Raw genomic sequence first — 18,145 nt, 5'->3', positions numbered from 1 at the left:
TTTTTTTAAACTTCTTAAGGTAAATGATGGACCTTGTTGGAAGGACTTACTTCGCATAAAAAGTGCCCACAAACTTCTCTATGCTCTTGAAATTATTGAAGCTTTGGGCAAGCCAAACAGAAGGATTAGAAGAGAGTCAACTGTAAGATAATTTTTGGTTTGTTTACCTGTTGCAAAACTTAGCTTTTTCTTTTTTAAATTATAATGAAAAAGTTGTTTTTGTTTTTTTATTTTTTAAAGTAGGTAATATATAGTAGTAGTAGTAGGCGAGTAGGTAATATAAAGTGAATAGTGTACACTACTAAACTAATACATTTTTTAATCTTCCAAATATGTAGCACCAGATCTATGTACATAATGTCCCAACCAGCACCTCTTTTCAGTTTCCAGGTCCTAAAAAATATCAATATTTTCTGCATAATACACTTTTTGTCATCTTATAGCCAGTTTAGGTTTCCTCATTTATATTTCCTTAGTATGTGTCATGATGGTAAAAGCTAAGCTAGGTTTTCTAATGTATATTTTCTAATTATCTCAACATGTTATTATTTTTTATTGTTTTTTGAGAGTTTAGTTTTGCTTTGTGTCATTAGGATTTACAAGCTCCTTTTATTATGGGTATTTCTGCTGTTGTTTTTAAAAAAAAAAAAAAAAAAAAAAAAAAAAAAAAAGCCTAATCGAATGCTTAATTATTTGATAAATGTTAATGATCACAACATCAATCTTACAGGGTAGTTACAGTGATTTGTATCCAGACTCTGATGATTCTAGTGAAGATCAGATTGAGAACAGTAAAAATACATGGAGCTGCAAGGTAATATATGAATTTTGTTGTTACTTTTGGGAACCAGTGGCTGGTGTGAGTGTAAGCACACTGAACTAAGTGGTTGATCTGTACTTAAGTTTTGTGTCAGTTGTGAAATTGATTTATTGTGACCTTCTAGTAACTATACATTTTTTAATGGCTGGGAAGTGTTTACAATTGGTGCAAGTCACTGCAACCCATGCATTAAAATGCTATTCTGTTTCAGTTTTTTTTTTTTTTTGTAACTGTAGAACAGAATCTGTGTTGCTCAGTAAATATATAAAATATCACCTGTGTAATAGCCATTCCTCTTGACATGTTGGTCCAGTAAATTGATATGCAATGTGTGTTTAGTTTGTAGCTGCTGGTGGTCTACAGCAACTGATTGAAATTTTTAATTCTGGAATTTTGGAGCCGAAAGAGCACGAATCTTGGACTGTGGTGAGCTTGTCTTTTTCCGCTCTTCTATATCCATTACATAGTGATGTAATTTACACTTCTTCCTTTTTTATTTTAAAATGTATTTTTTTATTGTATATATTAGGGCAACAACATCATTATTCTGAAAATATTCGTATAGACATGTAGAAAATATAGGATAATACAATATAATATATCATTTGTTAATGAACCCAAGTTCATGGATGTGTGGACAAGCTAAAAAGGAAGTGGCAAATGGGGTGCAGGAACATTTTGTATGCATATCCTGTTGTGGTGTATTGCTATGGAGCTAGATAGAAAAGAATGGGAAAGGAAGGGAAGAAGAGATGTGTAGGGATCCATCAATGCAGGGGAGGGATAGGTTGCTCTCTCAAGGCTGTAAGGACCTGTTAATAAGGGGGAAAAATGAAAAGATCCCCTCAGGCTGTCTTCATTTGAAAGGCTTATAAATGTACATACAGCTTGTGTATACATTTATAAAGATGTTTTAAACCAAGATATGTGTGGGAAAGAAGTCTCACAAAAACACCTCTTAATGTCAATAGGGTGTATGGATTGTTTTGGGGCCTTTATTGTTTTTTTTAATACATTCCATAAATTTGTTTTCTTTACAGTCCATCAGGAAAACTCTGGTGTGGACTGGCCCACTGAATTTATTAGGAATTTCAAACATGGACCCCGCTGCCTTCACAGGGAAAGAACTCGGTGAGTACTATTTTTTTTTTCTTTTTCTCCTAGGTCTTATTTTCGGGGTAGGTCTTATATTAGGGCAGGTTGGGACAATAGTGATAGGTCTTTCGGGGTAGGTCTTACTTTCGGGGAAACACGGTAGTTTACTTTTGAAAGGTTTCATTTAATCAATCTTTTTGAATTTTTCTTTTCCAGAATGTGTTTTTTTCATTATTTTCTCTCTTTTTTTTTTGTCTGAAGGTATTTTTAGTTCTGGTTCAAGGAACGTGTATGATTCAGAGGTTGATGTCTGTTGCTTATACCTATGACAATTTAGCCCAGAGGTGAGTTATATTGTTTACTTACTATTCACTGTGGGCGGTGGCATGCAAGTGGGGTATAAGTCGTTTACTATTAGCAACTTCTGGAGGATATTTATTGTAAAACAAGGTATTATAGTTATTGATAGGTGTGCAGTGCTCTGCATGTCTTAGCTATTGGATACTTGTCTCCCATTGTTTAGATAACTTCTAAAGATCAGAGGTATATCACATGTAAAACTTGAGGACTCAGGAAATGTATTATCTAGACCAATGTTTCTCATCCAGGGTTCTTCCAAAGGTTGCTTGCTAGGGTTCCTCGATCAATTTGTGCCTCTCAGGGCAGTTACCACTGACACCAATGATCTTTTTGGCTATCAGTAAGAATGACATTCTTCCCACTGGCCAGCATTATAAGAGGCATTCTTCCTAGTGACCTCTGTACTAATATACTGTGAGCTGTCAATATTGTAATAACAGCAGAGATTCCCTTATGTCCCAACGCTGACACAAGAGTGGTAAAGTTTGATGCTTTTGAAGGTTTAGACCATTTCCTCCTGTTACCCTCTAAATCTGCACCCCATGGCAACCTGCTCTCCTCTGTCACAGAAAGAAGCAGTAGAGGACACAACCAAGCTGCAAAAAACAAATTTATTCCAGCTATGTTCTCACATAGATTATCTTCATTCTGTACATATAACATTTACCATTATGTTGTAGTAGTTTGGGCACTTTTCTATTTTCTGTAACCAGCCTATTCACCTGTAAGTAATAATTTTATAACAGCTAATTAGTAAATTCTTCCTTTAGCAGATGGCCTTAATAGGCCTGTTTTGTTGTTCTAAATGTTAAAACCTTAAATGTTAAAACCTTAACCTGTAAACGCTTTGTAACATGGTGTCCTTATTGCAGGGTGCTGAAAGCCCAGTCTGATCATAGGTCAAGACATGAAGGTAATCCATTTGTTTAAATACATTTTCTTCTCTTTTGTTTTCATTGTTCTGCTTACATCTTTGATTTGAGTTTAACTGCTAGAATTCATATAATCGACATTTGTATTTATTTATTTGTTTGAAGAGACTTGCCAGTCTCTGATTTCCTTCTGTTTAAGGTTACAACTTTTGTTGTTTAGGGAAAATCAGTATTTAAAAAACCAGACTGCTTTTTGCGTCAGAATTTGGCTTCTGCAGGTATGAAAGACAGCAAATGTTGCAAATCTGTATTCATGTTTACCTAATTATTTCCTAAATACAAGCAGTGTAAATACTTGAATCTGATTTAGTATCAGTCCCTTGTAATTCTCTCTAAAGCAGAGCTGATATTAAGAAAACTGAAAAAACAATTGTTATACTCATTTGCTAACAGAAAGCATGCTGATAGGGGAAAGCAGTAGGGTGACAAAAACATTAACTTTTCAGTCTTCAAGTCTTTGTATTTTTTTTTTTTTAGGCAAAAAAAAGAAATCTTTGCAATACAGCACACCTTTATGCCTTTTAAAAAATTGTTCCCATTATTGTTGAACTTTATTAAAAACTTAATAAAACAAATAAAACATTGTTCCCACTTACTCATGCTGTGCATTGTGGTAGGGAAGCCCATTTACTCACAGGCATGCTAACAAAGCACAACAGTCCTAAAATTGTACCTGCTTTATGTTTTACACTTCAAAATACTTTGGTGTGCTGGAAAATATGTGTTGCGATGCTGTTTAGAATGAATAGCACCGCATTGCAGCAACCCACAGTGTGTGCGTTACCACACACATTTCCACAGCCCATATGTGTAAATGGGCCCTAAAAATTGTTAGCCATGTCCAAAACTGTGCTAAACTATCATTTGCTAGTGAAAATAACATATATGTATTTCATCTGTGTATTTAGCTGTTTGCCTGGACTTGCGCTATAATGGTTTTAGGGCAAATAGCAGAGGTGTACAGTAATCAATAGCAGACTATTCTAATTCTGCTTTTATTATCTTGTCATTCTCAGGTTAAAAAAAAAAATAGTCTGGTATTGTGTGTATTCCGTTATTCTATACTGTGGGCCATTACAATTTCCTGCAAGTCTAGTCGTTTTGTGACTTTGTACGTCATTGCCTTATTCTTGCTTGCTTTTATGGAAGTCATAGCCATTTCAAAGCAGGACTTGTTACTATTTACATATTTCCTGTGTTTTTCGCTCTCTAGTTACACATTATTCAATGTGGCTCCTGGTTAGCTGGGCTCATTGTTGTTCTATGGTGAAATCTAGCCTTGCAGACAGCGATAATTTACAAGATTGGCTCAAAAAATTAACCCTTCTTATTCCTGAGGTAAGAGTTCATTATACATAGTGCCCATCATTTTAGATGAAACATAGCTTGTGAAATTAATTAAATAAAACATTGTAACTTTTTTATTTTTAAGTTTTTTATCTTCTTAATAAAGTTAAGTTGTGGGTCTTATAAATAAAATAGTTAGACATTTCTCCTACCATTACACAGGTCAAATGTAACATGACCTGGTATTTACTCAAACAAAAATGGTGTCAATCCTGCTTGACCTAATCAGTGGTCTATGATATTTTGTCCCCACAGATAACCATTTATCCCCCTGAGGCTTTTAAAGAGAACTCGCTGACCATTTAAACAGTTCAGGGGTTAATGCATTCAGTTTTGGGTTCATGAGCGGACTGAGATTGTTTAACTTCTCCTTTCTGCCCCTTCTGATTTTTCTCTCTCTCTCTCAATATTTAGTTATAATCTTCTGTTGTCTCCCCTCGCTAGTCATTTTGCAGCCCTGGCCTTTTGGGACTTCCAGGGTTCATATAGCAGATAGACACAATGTTTTGGCAATTTACATCATTTTCATGTGTCATGTTTAACCTTTGAAACTGATATATATTTCAGGATTACAGTAACATTTTCTTTAGATTTGTTTCATTGAAACATTCATAAATATATCAAACAAATATTTAGGAATCAAGGTTTCCTCTGAACCTAAATACATATACAGTTGTTATATTTTTAAAGCGGAACTCTGAACATACACATACCTGCCCGATCACAATTTATTTGCTCTCACCTGTTCTCACTTTATTGTAGGCACCACTATCTTCATCTGCTTCTTTTCCGGGTGTCAGATCTTCGGCCAACTTGATTGGCCAGGCTGGGATGTCAGGATAACGAAGTTCATTCTGTTCTGACAGCCCTGAACTGCACGTGTGTACTTGGAAAAAAGATTACAACAGGCAGTTAAGCATGTTTTTTTGCAGGCTGGGCATTGCCTGTCCCTTCTGCAATGAAAATCCTGCTTACTTGCAGAGTTGGAATGCAGGACTATAGTTCTGCTTTAAAGAGGGGTCTCCTCACGCAGCTTGCAGGTTTTAGCCAAACCTTTCTTTTTACACTTGGTGATATCAGAGTATGTAAAAGTACAGTGAAATAGTAGGATTCTATGTAGTAACCATTGAGGTTGACTTGTGTGGGCCCAGCAATAATATGAATTGGGGGGCTATGCATGTGGCAGCACTCTGGGCCACCACTAAATTATGCTTATTTGCTTGTGAACAGTATAATAATTTGCCAGAACTAGCAAGTACACACAATATTTAATTGTAGAATTATTAGGCAAAAAACGTCAATCCAAGTGAAGCAACATTTTTAATATGGGTAAAGGTGACCTATCGGTATACAAACCTTCTCCTTGTTTCACTTCTTGCTAAGTCATTGACCTAGTAGAACAAATATGCAGGCTGGTTATGACTTCCCTGGCTTAATGTCTATTCTGGGTCAGAGACATGGCTCACTTAGATAGTAAAGAAAGAATGGAGATGAAGGCCTCAGGATTTATTTCATTTTTGGAAGTCTCAGTTTCCCAATTCCCTTTCAATGAAGTGCGTTGGATTGACAACCTGACCATTGCCTTTTAAGCTGTTATATATGTGCATTTGGAAATGAACCGTAAAATTAAGTTCTGCTTTCTTTGAAAGACGGCAGTTCGGCACGAATCATGCAATGGTCTGTACAAGCTGTCCCTTTCTGGTCTGGATGGCGGTGACTCAATAAATCGATCATTCTTGCTTCTGGCTGCATCAACATTATTAAAGTTTCTTCCTGATGCTCAAGCACTAAAACCCATCAGGGTAAGTGAAAGTGTTTTTAGTACATGCTTTTATCTTGCCATTTTTAACCCCTACATCAGCAGTACCCTACGAGTGGTGCATACATCATACATGTCTTTCACCTCCCACCACTAATGCTTACAAGTTTGAGATTACTTCTTTCTTTTCGGACTTCGGTATAACTTATATCCATTAAGCTAATCAAGGCTTATCTAATTTTATTCCATCCATTTGTTGGAAGCATAAAGGTGAATTCCAGGCAACTCTGTACACCTGTAATACATATATGTTAATGTTAGCAAACGTTTGATTTTATTCAAGCAGTTAGGGTGGACTTATTCTCAGGATGAAATTTAACTTTTTCAGGAAAAACAGAATGGTTAGTTTTAGGAGTACCCTGAAAAGGTGCTTTTAAAAATAGAAAAAATAAATCCCCCTAAAAAATAGCGGTGTGTTTTCTGAGATTTGACTGTGCCTTGGCACAGGCACTGGAGGTTAGTTATTTAGTTAGTTATTTGTTTCTGTCTTGCCTTTTTGTTCGCAATATCTGTCATATCGGTCCTCAATAGCATTTATAACACCTCTAAATTGAATTGTCCTAGCTGTTTGGGCAGTATTCTGTGCCCCCCAACAGATGATAAAAAGATTTTTGTAAAAACTTATAAAATTATTTTCTTAAACACCTTTTAGGGACACTGGTCCTACTGCATACCAGTAGTAGGAGGGTTTTATCCCAGAGTGACTTACTAGTGTTTTTGTTTGCCTACAAATATCTCCTTTTTATATTGTTAAACAGTTAGCAGTTTATTTATCTTTCTATCTTGATTCAACCCCACATGGCCATAGACACTGTTCTTTTGCATTCTAAGAGATATATATGTACATGTTACTTTTTACTTACAGGTGGAGGACTATGAGGAAGAAACTATTCTACGACCTGGATGTAAAGAATATTTTTGGTTACTGTGTAAACTGATAGATAACATTCATGTGAAAGATGCCAGCCAGGTATAGTTGTATTAAAATTAGTTTCAGAAAATTTGTTACAAGAGGTGGGATATTGTTGTTATGAATAGAGCATTTGTTGGTTTATAATACTTCTTTTAATAAAGTTGAAACTTTAAATTCATGTTTACAAAAGATATAAATTTATTTGGTGTGCAACAATTGAATATGAAAACTGGGATATTACCTATCTATGAAGTATCAGTAAAAACTCTACTATACTACACACAGTCTATACCAGGCATGGGCAAAATACGGCTTTCGGGCCATATTTACAGGCTGTTGGGATTTTTAATCTGGCATGTCAAATATTAGTACAAAATTGTCCACTGGCACAAAAAGGGTGACCAGCAACACTGTTACCACTAAAATTGAATGACATTTGAATTTTTTTTTTTTTGTTTTACTTTCAGGTAGTGACTTTTAAACGTATAATAATATATCAGTTCATACAAACACTCTCCATCCATTTTATACTGGCCCGTCTTTCAAATGTTAAAACTAAGTGTGGCCCCTGAACCAAAAAGTTTACCCACCCTGGTCTATACAGACAGAAGAGCTGTTTGAATCACCCAGCAGTCACACCCCCTACAGGTTGCCTCCAGAAATCTATAGGGAGATAGATACAAAACCAGTCACCATACCCAAGGAGAGAGAACAGCAATGACTGGCTCAAGTCTCAGAAAACTCCAGCATAGATTACTGCTCTGGAGTATGAAAAAAAAAAAAAAAATAGGATTAAGTTAAAAAAATTCCCATGCCTTTTGTATTTAAACAATATTTCCTTGTCCCGGAGCTCAGATTTATACCTTCATCATCCTCTGCTTAACACCTGAAGTTAAAATACATGTCATACAGCAGTTGTACTAAAGTGCAGCTGGAGCTCATCCACTGCTGGAATAATTGAACTTTGTGGACCTCCTGTCCCTTTGGCATTACATAAAAATGTGTATAAAGTAATAATTATGACTTTTACAAAACATTTCCTGGTGGTGAGTCAGTCACTGTCATTTAAAACACATTTGCTGGGAAGATTTGCCTGCAGTAATTATCCGATTATCTGCATTATAAATTGACCATATAGTGAAGATCTGATGTCTCACATTTCTGAAAGTTTGTCAAGTACTAAATTTTGAGTGTTAATTTTAATTTCTTTTATCAGACAACATTGCTTGATTTGGATGCGTTAGCAAGACATTTAGCCGACTGCATCCGCAGGTATGCATATTTTACCTCTGTTGTTGTTGCTTTACCTCTGTCCTCTACCTGTATAATGTACTTGGTTATGCCACAGTTCACTAAAACATACAAACAAGTGAAAAAGGTCCATGGTACGTTACCCGTGGACTAACAGTATACATTTTTGTTTCTTCCTTTTAGCAGAGAAATCCTTGACTACCAAGATGGTAATGTAGAAGATGATGGAATGACAGGACTTCTCAGACTTGCCACCAGTGTTATTAAACATAAGCCCCCTTTCAAATTTTCAAGGGAAGGGCAGGTAAGGATTACTCATACATTTTGTGTTTAAATCTTTTCTCCTGCACTCTTGCCTAAGTATAACAAGAACTCTGTTTTTCAGGAATTCCTTAGAGATGTTTTTAATCTCCTGTTCATGCTACCCAGTCTTAAGGACAGACGGCAACCCAAATGTAAATCTCATTCTTCCCGAGCTGCAGCATATGACCTGTTGGTGGAGATGGTGAAAGGTTCAGTGGAGAACTATAGGCTGTTACACAATTGGGTTATGGCACAACACATGCAGTGTAAGAGCAAATGTATTTATCATATTTTAAATCCAGTGCTACTCTGCAGGCTTAGAATACCTAGGCTGTAGTAATAAAGAAATGAGAAAGCGGGCTAAGAGAGGTAGTGTGGAGTATTTTTTCCAAAGACAATTATTTTATTATGATGCATGAAGCCTGTTTTCAAGTGTAAAAAAAAAAAGTAGTAAGGGGACTTCATCTGTAACAAAAGCCTTAAAAAAGATGGTAAGGGCTTCATTTGTAATTCCCCTCGAGCAGTGTTTTTTTTTTTTTTTTGTTCCAGAAACTTTTTTTTTAGCCAGGTTGAAAGAAGCTATAACGGGGTGGTCAAAAAAGTGATGTATTTAGTGCTCCCAGTTGTTTGTGCCATAGGTATCCAGTAACCCCTATTATTCTGTCTTATTTCTTCCCCTCCGCTATATTTTGTTTCAACGTTTTAATGCCCACCCACTTAGTATGTCCATTTTTTCTTCCTTTGTATTATGTCCCGACTTTTCAGTTTGTGCACCCGGGGCTGGGAAGAACAATGGTAATGGTTATAATGTACATGTGTGTGTTTTATATTAGCACTAACAATTATGATTAAAAAATGTACATTATTTGGCCCTAAATGGAGGGTTTTTTTTTGAGATAGTATATTTGTCTCTTCTCCCTTACAATGTCCTAATAATATTCATATTGTTCAACAGCTTCCCATGCACCTTACAAGTGGGACTACTGGCCACACGATGATGTGCGGGCTGAGTGCAGGTTTGTAGGACTCACAAATCTTGGAGCGACCTGTTATTTGGCATCTACCATTCAGCAGTTGTACATGATACCTGAGGCCAGGCAAGCCATCTTTACTGCTAAGGTATGTTCCTTTACCTAAAAATAATGTTCCTAAGTGGGATATAGTATTTTTAATAGGCATTATTAGAAAAGGATTCATTGTGGTACAAAATGTTTTAAATTGTGTATTATTAAGCTAAAATACTTATAGGGTAAAGTATTAGTGAAGTTTGTTTGCAAATTCCTGTCAGCATTGCTGGAGGATAATCACATATTTGCTACTTGGGTTTTAAGCTTCTTAAGTAAAAACAATAAAAATACTCATTCCTTTTTAAATTAGCTTTTTTATTGTCTGGCTTACTTTGTTATATTCATCCTAAAGAATGATACGCCATTTAGTAGTATATACTTAAACAGATATCTCTTACCTCTTCTTACAGTATTCAGATGATATTAAACATAAAACCACCCTGCTGGAACTCCAGAAAATGTTTACTTATTTAATGGTAAGTGTTCTTGTTCTCTAGTATTTGTTTATAAACGTGTTTTACAGTTCAAGCATTGTTGCTCTTGCTTTTAGAAAGCCCCTCTGTATTGTGAGAATATTATGTGTATAATACAGTAAAGCTCGTGTTCACTCTAGGAAAGTGAATGTAAAGCTTATAACCCAAGGCCCTTCTGTAAGACCTACACCATGGACAAGCAGCCACTCAACACAGGAGAACAGAAAGACATGACAGAGTTCTTCACAGACCTTATTACTAAGATTGAAGAAATGTCTCCTGAGCTTGTAAGTTCTTCTATCTGCTTGTTATCACTAGAGTTTATTCTAATATGATTTGTGTTTAATGTGATTTCATTTCTTCCTTTGTCTACAGAAAAACACAGTAAAGAGTTTATTTGGAGGAGTCATTACAAATAATGTTGTGTCTTTGGTAAGATTTCTTTGAACTTTTCTGCCATACTTTAATCTAGCTCTAATATATTTTCTTTAACATTACCAAGTATTACTGGAAAATACAATTTAGTTAAAAAAAATTCTTGCATATTTATATTGTTGTATTTGTAAATTTTGCTGTTTTCTTCTAGGATTGTGAACATGTAAGTCAGACAGCTGAAGAATTCTATACTGTAAGATGTCAGGTGGCTGATATGAAAAACATCTATGTGAGTACTACATTATTGTATACATCCAACATCTAATGATTGTAAGCAGTGTTATTTTCTTTTGTAAGCCTGTCATCCTAACAATAAATAGAAATTTTTAGATTACAAATTTAGTCTCCTATTTCCAGTCCCCATACATAGAGGAACTTGGAGCAGAGCAAGTCAAATGAGCTCTGTGGCAGCAGATGTTATACCAAGATGCTCTTGTCTATATTTATACCATACTCCACCCCCTCCCTCCCCTTTACCTTTAGCAAAGAGCACCAAACACTACAGCAACAAGATACTTCTTTGTACAGAACCTTAAATATTTCAATCTCAAGCCAACCCCCTACATGTTGATTCTTCTCAAGTAACCACTGTCGTTTTTACTGCTATCTGCGTCATGCTAGGGGGCATTCACTCGTTTTGTGTTAGTAGCTCTTTACAAAGTGTAGAAAAATCCAGATTTTGAGTTGTCACTGTAGTAGAGGTTGAAGCTTTCAGTGGGGACACTTAAAAGCAAAATGCTTACAGCAAAAAAGATTTCTTCTTACTTCGATATATACTTATAGAATAAGAAGAAGGAAGTGATATTTCCTCAGTGGGGCTAAAGACAGAATGTGTGTTTCCTTGATTTTGGAATAAGAAGCATTATCTGAATACTATTTTTTTCACTTTAGGAATCACTGGATGAAGTCACCATCAAGGACACATTGGAAGGTGACAATATGTACACATGCTCCCAGTGTGGGAAAAAGGTGCGAGCGGAGAAAAGGTCTGTAAAAAATAAAAATAAAAAAAGTGATTCTTTCCAAATGTTAAATCTTGCATTTGTATTTAGATTTGCATTTCTTTATATTTACAATATTAATCAGAATGATACCTTTTTCTCTTTTGTACTTTTAGGGCTTGTTTTAAGAAGTTGCCAAGGATATTAAGCTTTAATACAATGCGGTACACTTTTAACATGGTCACCATGATGAAGGAAAAAGTCAACACACACTTTTCTTTTCCTCTTCGATTGGATATGACACCCTATACTGAAGATTTTTTAATGGGAAAAAATGACAGGATAGAGGGTAATGTGTGATTCTCTGACCATTGAATGGCCATGCTGATACTTTCAGGATGGCCTTTTAAGTTTACTTTAGAGTCTTAAAGCTTTTTTGGATAGACCTAGGGAGGGAGCTCACTTTATTTCTTGTCACAAAGAGACAATATGAGATTGAATCTTTCCCAATAGAAAAGTAATCTCCACTTTTTTTCACCAGAAAAAGTGTCCCTATTGGAGAATTTACCCTCCTGCATGTTTTAATGACAACTATAACATTTTGTTTTTGCTGATATTATTTGTCAGAACAAATATAGAGAGTATATCTCACAAGAGGGGGGCACAGACAGCATACCTGAGGTCTAACCCTTCCCTACTCCATCCAGTACTAAAAACAAAAACAAAAAAAACGGTTAATTTATTATTATTATGGAGGAAAAGCTGATAATGGTAGCAATCAGTTAAGTTCCCTTTGTTCATCAGGTTTGATGGTTGCTCTGGACAGCAACTTTTCCCCAACTTTTGTAAATCCACCCAATAGGACTGTATTTGTAAATTTCACTGTAGTACCACAATAGCAGGCCAGGGCTTCTGTAGAAGGGCATTACAGATGTGTTTTGATATATAAAAACTTTTACCTCTGTGCTGAAAGTCACAAGCTATAATTTCTTCACTTTGATACATAACAGACTGTGCTTTGTAAAAAATACTTATTTCAAATGCTTAAAATGTTTTTGTACTATGTTATAGCATAGATCTTTCGCCTTGAACAACACTTACATAAATCTGTACAACTCCTTCTTTAGCAGCCCACAGTGCTGATCTTGCATGTATTGCACTAGTTATAACTATACCCAGACCCAAGGCTAAAAAGCTACTGTCTAAACTCTGACCTTTCACGCTGACATAGTTAATGATTTGTTTTTTTATTTTTTTAGGTTTCAAAGAAGAAGGAGAGGAAGTAAAAGAGACTGAGAGTTATGAGTACGATTTAATAGGGGTCACTGTTCATACCGGTACTGCTGATGGTGGACACTACTACAGCTTCATTAAGGACATTGTGAATCCTCATGCATATAAAAACAATAAATGGTACGTTCAACTTTTTTTAAAATATAAATAGTCTTGTATTTAATTTACAGTGCTGTTCAATATGTTGGCACTATATAAATCCTTTTGTATTAATAATAATAATAATAATAATAATAATTGTGTGGTATTTACCTATGTGGTAGTGCATAGATAGAGTTCCATTTTATTATAGATCATGCATAGGATTAGACCTGTGTTGGGACAAATAACATAAGTGTTCATATAATCTCCACTGGTTACATCTGAACAAGTTTCTCCTGTCACCTCATTTGCTGTCTACCAGTAGTTTGTTTTTAAGGAACCTGAACTCCCATTAGAAATGTTCTGAAACCCTCAATCACAGGTGGATAAATGGGTCTAGAGATGAGCAACATAAATAAAAAGACTTCTGGGACTTAAAATAGAATATGGTAGTCATGGTGTAAATATTTGGAAAAATGATGTAACTCTTACACCCTATATTTTTGTGCTATTCCATTTCTCAGGTATCTTTTCAATGATGCTGAAGTGAAGCCATTTGATTCAGCTCAACTTGCTTCTGAATGTTTTGGGGGTGAAATGACAGTAAGTAAATTGGATATCTGGACAGTAGTTTATCTTTTCCAAGTGTTAAAAGTTTTGCTGTTTTCTAGGCTTAGGATTATTGGTAGATGTAATACCAAAAAAAGCAGAGCAATGTTTAAAATAAGAAAAAAACATTAAATATAATTGGTTGTTTTGAATTGTTACAAATTTTCTACTTACGTACCTGCTTTTTTTTGTACATATAAATTATATAGGTAAAGAGTTATAGATTTACTTGTTTTGTCACATCATTGATCATTTTTCTTAGGACCTTATAATTATTCAATCACTGAATGTTCTGTGTACAGAGCAGCAGATGGTGGAAATTACGACTCAAGATGTAAATTTATATATCTGTTGCATTATCTGCATTTTTTTTTACTGCTTCTTATTAGTATTGTCATGTGTTTAGCTTGTTTAAGGCTGGGTCTACACTGACGTTTTTAAAAACCCATGTAAATGTTACTACTGCGTTTATATACGTTTTCATGCACTTTTGCCTTTAAAACGCTGAAAAACATCTATGCTGCGTTTTCCCTTTTTTTTACGCAGTTACGTTTCAAGTGCTTATAAACATGTGAAAACGCCCCATTGAAATTAATGGAAGCATTTACCCGCGTTTTTCAGCATTAACCCCACATTTTAATTAACTAAATGTTGCAAGCAACGTTATAAATTAAGCTCATAAACGTGCCTCAAGGAAAAGTACTATGGTAGATTAGCCCATTAGAATGCATGGGAATTTCAAACATGGACTTTTAAAGCCTCAGGTTAAACGCCGGGGAAACCGTCCGTGTAGACTAAGCCTAAAATAACAGTTTTCGATACAACTCATCGTTCAAGAACTGCAGTTGTTAGACAATTATATAAACTAAGATGCTGTATAATGATTTTACTTTCATGTGGTCTTATCTAGTTTACATTGTACAGTAAAATGTTTTTTTTTCTCTCTCCTTAGACAAAGACATATGACTCTGTAACTGATAAGTTTATGGACTTCTCATTTGAAAAGGTACCTGTGTATGAAAAAAACATAAACATTAGGCTTGGTAGAATGATGCTTAAAATTGGAAACTGATAATAGACAATAATCTTATGTCCATAGACTCATAGCGCTTACATGCTGTTTTATAAACGCGTGGAGCCAGAGGAGGAGACCAGCAAGGAAGTGAAGTTTGATGTCTCATCAGAGCTCTTAGAGGTATTTATTTCATAAATTGTCAAAACATTATGCCACTGTGCTTAGCCAGCAGAGGCTTTGATACCAATGTGCTTGTGGTTTAAAATATGTATTTCACTTTTTATTTTTAATTTATCAATGGCATTAAAATGCCCTTAACTTGGCCAATAGGGGGTATCACTTTTTCCCCTTAAATATTTTTCATAATCCTAAACCACATTATTCACATGTATTCACGATTGATATGTAAACATTATTTTGCAGTGGATCTGGCACGACAACATGCAATTTCTACAGGACAAAAACATTTTTGAACATACTTATTTTGGGTAAGTGTGTGTTTTGTTTTTTTGTTTTATTAAGACTGAATAGTGTTTTGATCATGTAAGGGAGTGAATTGATAACCTTGTGTTTTACAGGTTTATGTGGCAACTGTGCAGCAGTATTCCCAGCACCTTACCAGATCCTAAAGCAGTGTCTTTAATGACAGCCAAGGTAATTTCTGCAGATTTACTTGTAGCAGATGTTTCACCCTTAAATTAAAGATAAAAAAGTCCTTTTATGTATGTTTGTACACATTACAAGGATTTTAGCCATTACCCGTTACTGCTTGTTTATTAAGCTCACAAGCAATTCCAGTTTTTATCATCCATACGGAGTACAAATTGGAAGAATATGTTTGTTTTTATTATTAAATCAAGTGTAAGTAGCTGCTATGTTAAACCTCTTGCATCAGTGATTTTTACTAACCCATAAAAAGGTATGCAAATAAACAATTTATAAAATAGGCTGGCTACAGAGTAAAACATTACTGTTTTATTACAAAACAGCTCAAGTAGCAGTCCTAACACTTGCTTAACCAATATTTAACGAGTGCAGGATTTAAAGGTATTGTTACTTTCAGCCATTAAGGAATCATTGTCTTATTCATAATGTTGTTCTTTTGCAGCTTAGCACATCGTTTGTTTTGGAGACCTTTATCCATTCAAAAGAAAAGGTGTGTAATAAATAGCTTGTGTTTTTATTTCTTCTTTTAACCGTTGATCACTGGAAACCGTGTACAATAGGGAGGAAAAAAGAAAAAGACAGGCTTTTGCTAGCTTAATATTTGTTATTAAGCGTTTGTGTCGGGATTAAAACTTGTTTTTTGTATGTTTTATTATTGATTAAAACTTGTCACATGTATGTTTTATTATTAATTTGCTATCCTCTATACTTATATAGTTCATATGTAATGTAGTATGTAAATATGAAGTAATACACTTTTAATGCAACATTACCTTACTATTGTCCTGTTTTTCAAAAAAACATTGACACAAACGCTTTAATAACATACAAATATTAAGCCAGCAAAACCCTTTATTTTTCTTCTTTCCTCCCTATTGCCCATTACATATTTCAGGCTTGGCAAAATATAACCTTCCTTACAACAATATAGTGAACAACGGATCCCCTCCTTTCCATGTGTTACTAGAAGCCGTGCATGATATACCTTCTCCACCCACCGTCTTAAAAAAACCTGTCCACAGATCCGTATTTACATAGATCAGAGGGGTGCCACTCCACATTTGGTTTACTTCTGCCAGCCCACGAGTTTTATTTCTTGCCTTCCTCTGTATAGTACAGTTCCCTGGACCTTTTAAGGCTTGCTTGCTGCCTCAAGACAAAACACCAAAGATGTTTATGGGGCTGTACTGCATGGGAAAGGAAGACTTGCTTCTGACATGATTTAGGTTTTAGTCTTGGAGACACTGTCACTTTGCCCATCCATGGAAAAGGGAATAGAAAATACAGTATTTTGTTACACATGTCTATATGTACAAAACCATAATGTCCTTTTTATGCAAAATAAAATATCACTGCAAATTGTGTATATATAAAACATCTAAACAGTAGCTGCCTATTCCTCCCCAGCAATCCCACCCCTGCTACTTTTAATATTTGTTGCTCTGTTGGTGCAGTCAGTTAACAAAAGATTTCAATATACAAGGAAGAAGCTAAATAGCCCCCATTGCAAAGTACAGCCAGCACAAGACTGACATATGTATGTCCCCCAGCAACGCGACCACAATAGAGTGTACATTATTTCTCTCTCTTTCAAAACAAAAATTTCTTTATATCAGCTGTTACACATCACAGACAAATCCCCCTTACTGTGCATAAGGCTATCATTTCCTGGCACCCAGAAGCACAGCTAACTTCAGTGCAATGCATGTCTGTGAATATTGCAGTGGCAGAATACAGCACGGGTTAAAAATCTCATCATCTATGATAGGTTTCTTTTGAAACAATTATATTAGGATTTTACTGCCTATAGGACAGGTACACTTTATCTATTAAAGTTTTACATATTATGCACAGGTACCAAAAGCGCTCCACTCATGTTGCTCATTTTGTGATGTATTTGTAACTACTTACAAAGGTTGGCTTTGCATGAACTGTAGTGCTTACAGGCTTTTCACCGCTTTTCTTATTTAACTGTTCTGTTGCTTAAATACATGACTTAGTGATTGTTGAATAGCTATGCAATTTTTTCTGTCTCCCCTTTTAGCCCACAATGCTTCAGTGGATTGAATTGCTGACGAAGCAGTTTAACAACAGCCAGGCAGCTTGTGAGGTAAGATCTGTATAACTTGACTTGTCAAATTAGCTGTTTTCCAAGAAAATAGTAGCTGACAGGCTGTTTCTGGTTTCTGTAATTCCCTGTACAGCTGAAGTTTGATTGTGAAAAAGCAAAACTATGTGCACACACTAGATAATTGTCACCGGAGATGAACAGTTGTGATCGTTTTAGGGAAATGTCTAGCGTATGTACAGCAGTCTACTGGTGGTGGATCTCTAGTCTACCAACTGTGGTAACTGTTGTATTTTACTATGGGGGGGTCACAGTGGGGTGTCTTACTCATCCTCCCTATTCTATAGAACCGCACAGCATTGTGTGCCCATTGCCTATTCATTCTGTCACTAGAAAAGATAATGAACAATTGTTTCCTGCACAATTTTATTTTTTGAGTACTTAACTTAGTGAAGTGGCTCTCTTAAATTATCTGGGCTCTCCACTGCTTTAAACTGTACTGTCCATTTATTACTGACAACAGGAGAGAAAGTAAGTACTTTATCAGTGTGGTGTTACTCATTCATTGTCCAGTCACAGGATCAAGGAGGTTCTAGACATGGCTGTATTGATGAACTAAAGCTACGTACACACGTCAGATTTTTATCGCCCGATAAT

At 35.4% G+C, this 18,145-nt stretch overlaps 1 protein-coding gene across 1 annotated transcript in view; it reads left to right on the top strand.

The window, feature by feature from the left end:
- Positions 1 to 18,145, top strand: part of USP34 (ubiquitin specific peptidase 34) — an 86,203-nt gene that overhangs the window by 44,760 nt on the left and 23,298 nt on the right. The window contains exons 29-55 of the mRNA XM_072410272.1: positions 20 to 142; positions 731 to 814; positions 1,160 to 1,389; positions 1,443 to 1,500; positions 2,177 to 2,259; positions 3,148 to 3,188; positions 4,421 to 4,545; positions 6,204 to 6,356; positions 7,239 to 7,343; positions 8,503 to 8,558; positions 8,721 to 8,841; positions 8,923 to 9,106; positions 9,796 to 9,959; positions 10,318 to 10,383; positions 10,521 to 10,667; positions 10,756 to 10,812; positions 10,967 to 11,044; positions 11,707 to 11,801; positions 11,933 to 12,105; positions 13,016 to 13,169; positions 13,655 to 13,733; positions 14,692 to 14,745; positions 14,839 to 14,934; positions 15,178 to 15,242; positions 15,333 to 15,408; positions 15,863 to 15,910; positions 17,465 to 17,530. Of these exons, the coding sequence (XP_072266373.1) occupies positions 20 to 142; positions 731 to 814; positions 1,160 to 1,389; positions 1,443 to 1,500; positions 2,177 to 2,259; positions 3,148 to 3,188; positions 4,421 to 4,545; positions 6,204 to 6,356; positions 7,239 to 7,343; positions 8,503 to 8,558; positions 8,721 to 8,841; positions 8,923 to 9,106; positions 9,796 to 9,959; positions 10,318 to 10,383; positions 10,521 to 10,667; positions 10,756 to 10,812; positions 10,967 to 11,044; positions 11,707 to 11,801; positions 11,933 to 12,105; positions 13,016 to 13,169; positions 13,655 to 13,733; positions 14,692 to 14,745; positions 14,839 to 14,934; positions 15,178 to 15,242; positions 15,333 to 15,408; positions 15,863 to 15,910; positions 17,465 to 17,530 (2,781 nt within the window). The remainder of the gene's footprint in view (positions 1 to 19; positions 143 to 730; positions 815 to 1,159; positions 1,390 to 1,442; positions 1,501 to 2,176; positions 2,260 to 3,147; positions 3,189 to 4,420; positions 4,546 to 6,203; positions 6,357 to 7,238; positions 7,344 to 8,502; positions 8,559 to 8,720; positions 8,842 to 8,922; positions 9,107 to 9,795; positions 9,960 to 10,317; positions 10,384 to 10,520; positions 10,668 to 10,755; positions 10,813 to 10,966; positions 11,045 to 11,706; positions 11,802 to 11,932; positions 12,106 to 13,015; positions 13,170 to 13,654; positions 13,734 to 14,691; positions 14,746 to 14,838; positions 14,935 to 15,177; positions 15,243 to 15,332; positions 15,409 to 15,862; positions 15,911 to 17,464; positions 17,531 to 18,145) is intronic.

This window comes from Pyxicephalus adspersus, chromosome 4 (assembly GCF_032062135.1).
Source record: "Pyxicephalus adspersus chromosome 4, UCB_Pads_2.0, whole genome shotgun sequence".
In the NCBI taxonomy this organism is placed as follows: domain Eukaryota; kingdom Metazoa; phylum Chordata; class Amphibia; order Anura; family Pyxicephalidae; genus Pyxicephalus; species Pyxicephalus adspersus.
Note: the sequence above shows the minus strand (reverse complement) of the source record. Positions and strands in the feature narration are given on the sequence as shown.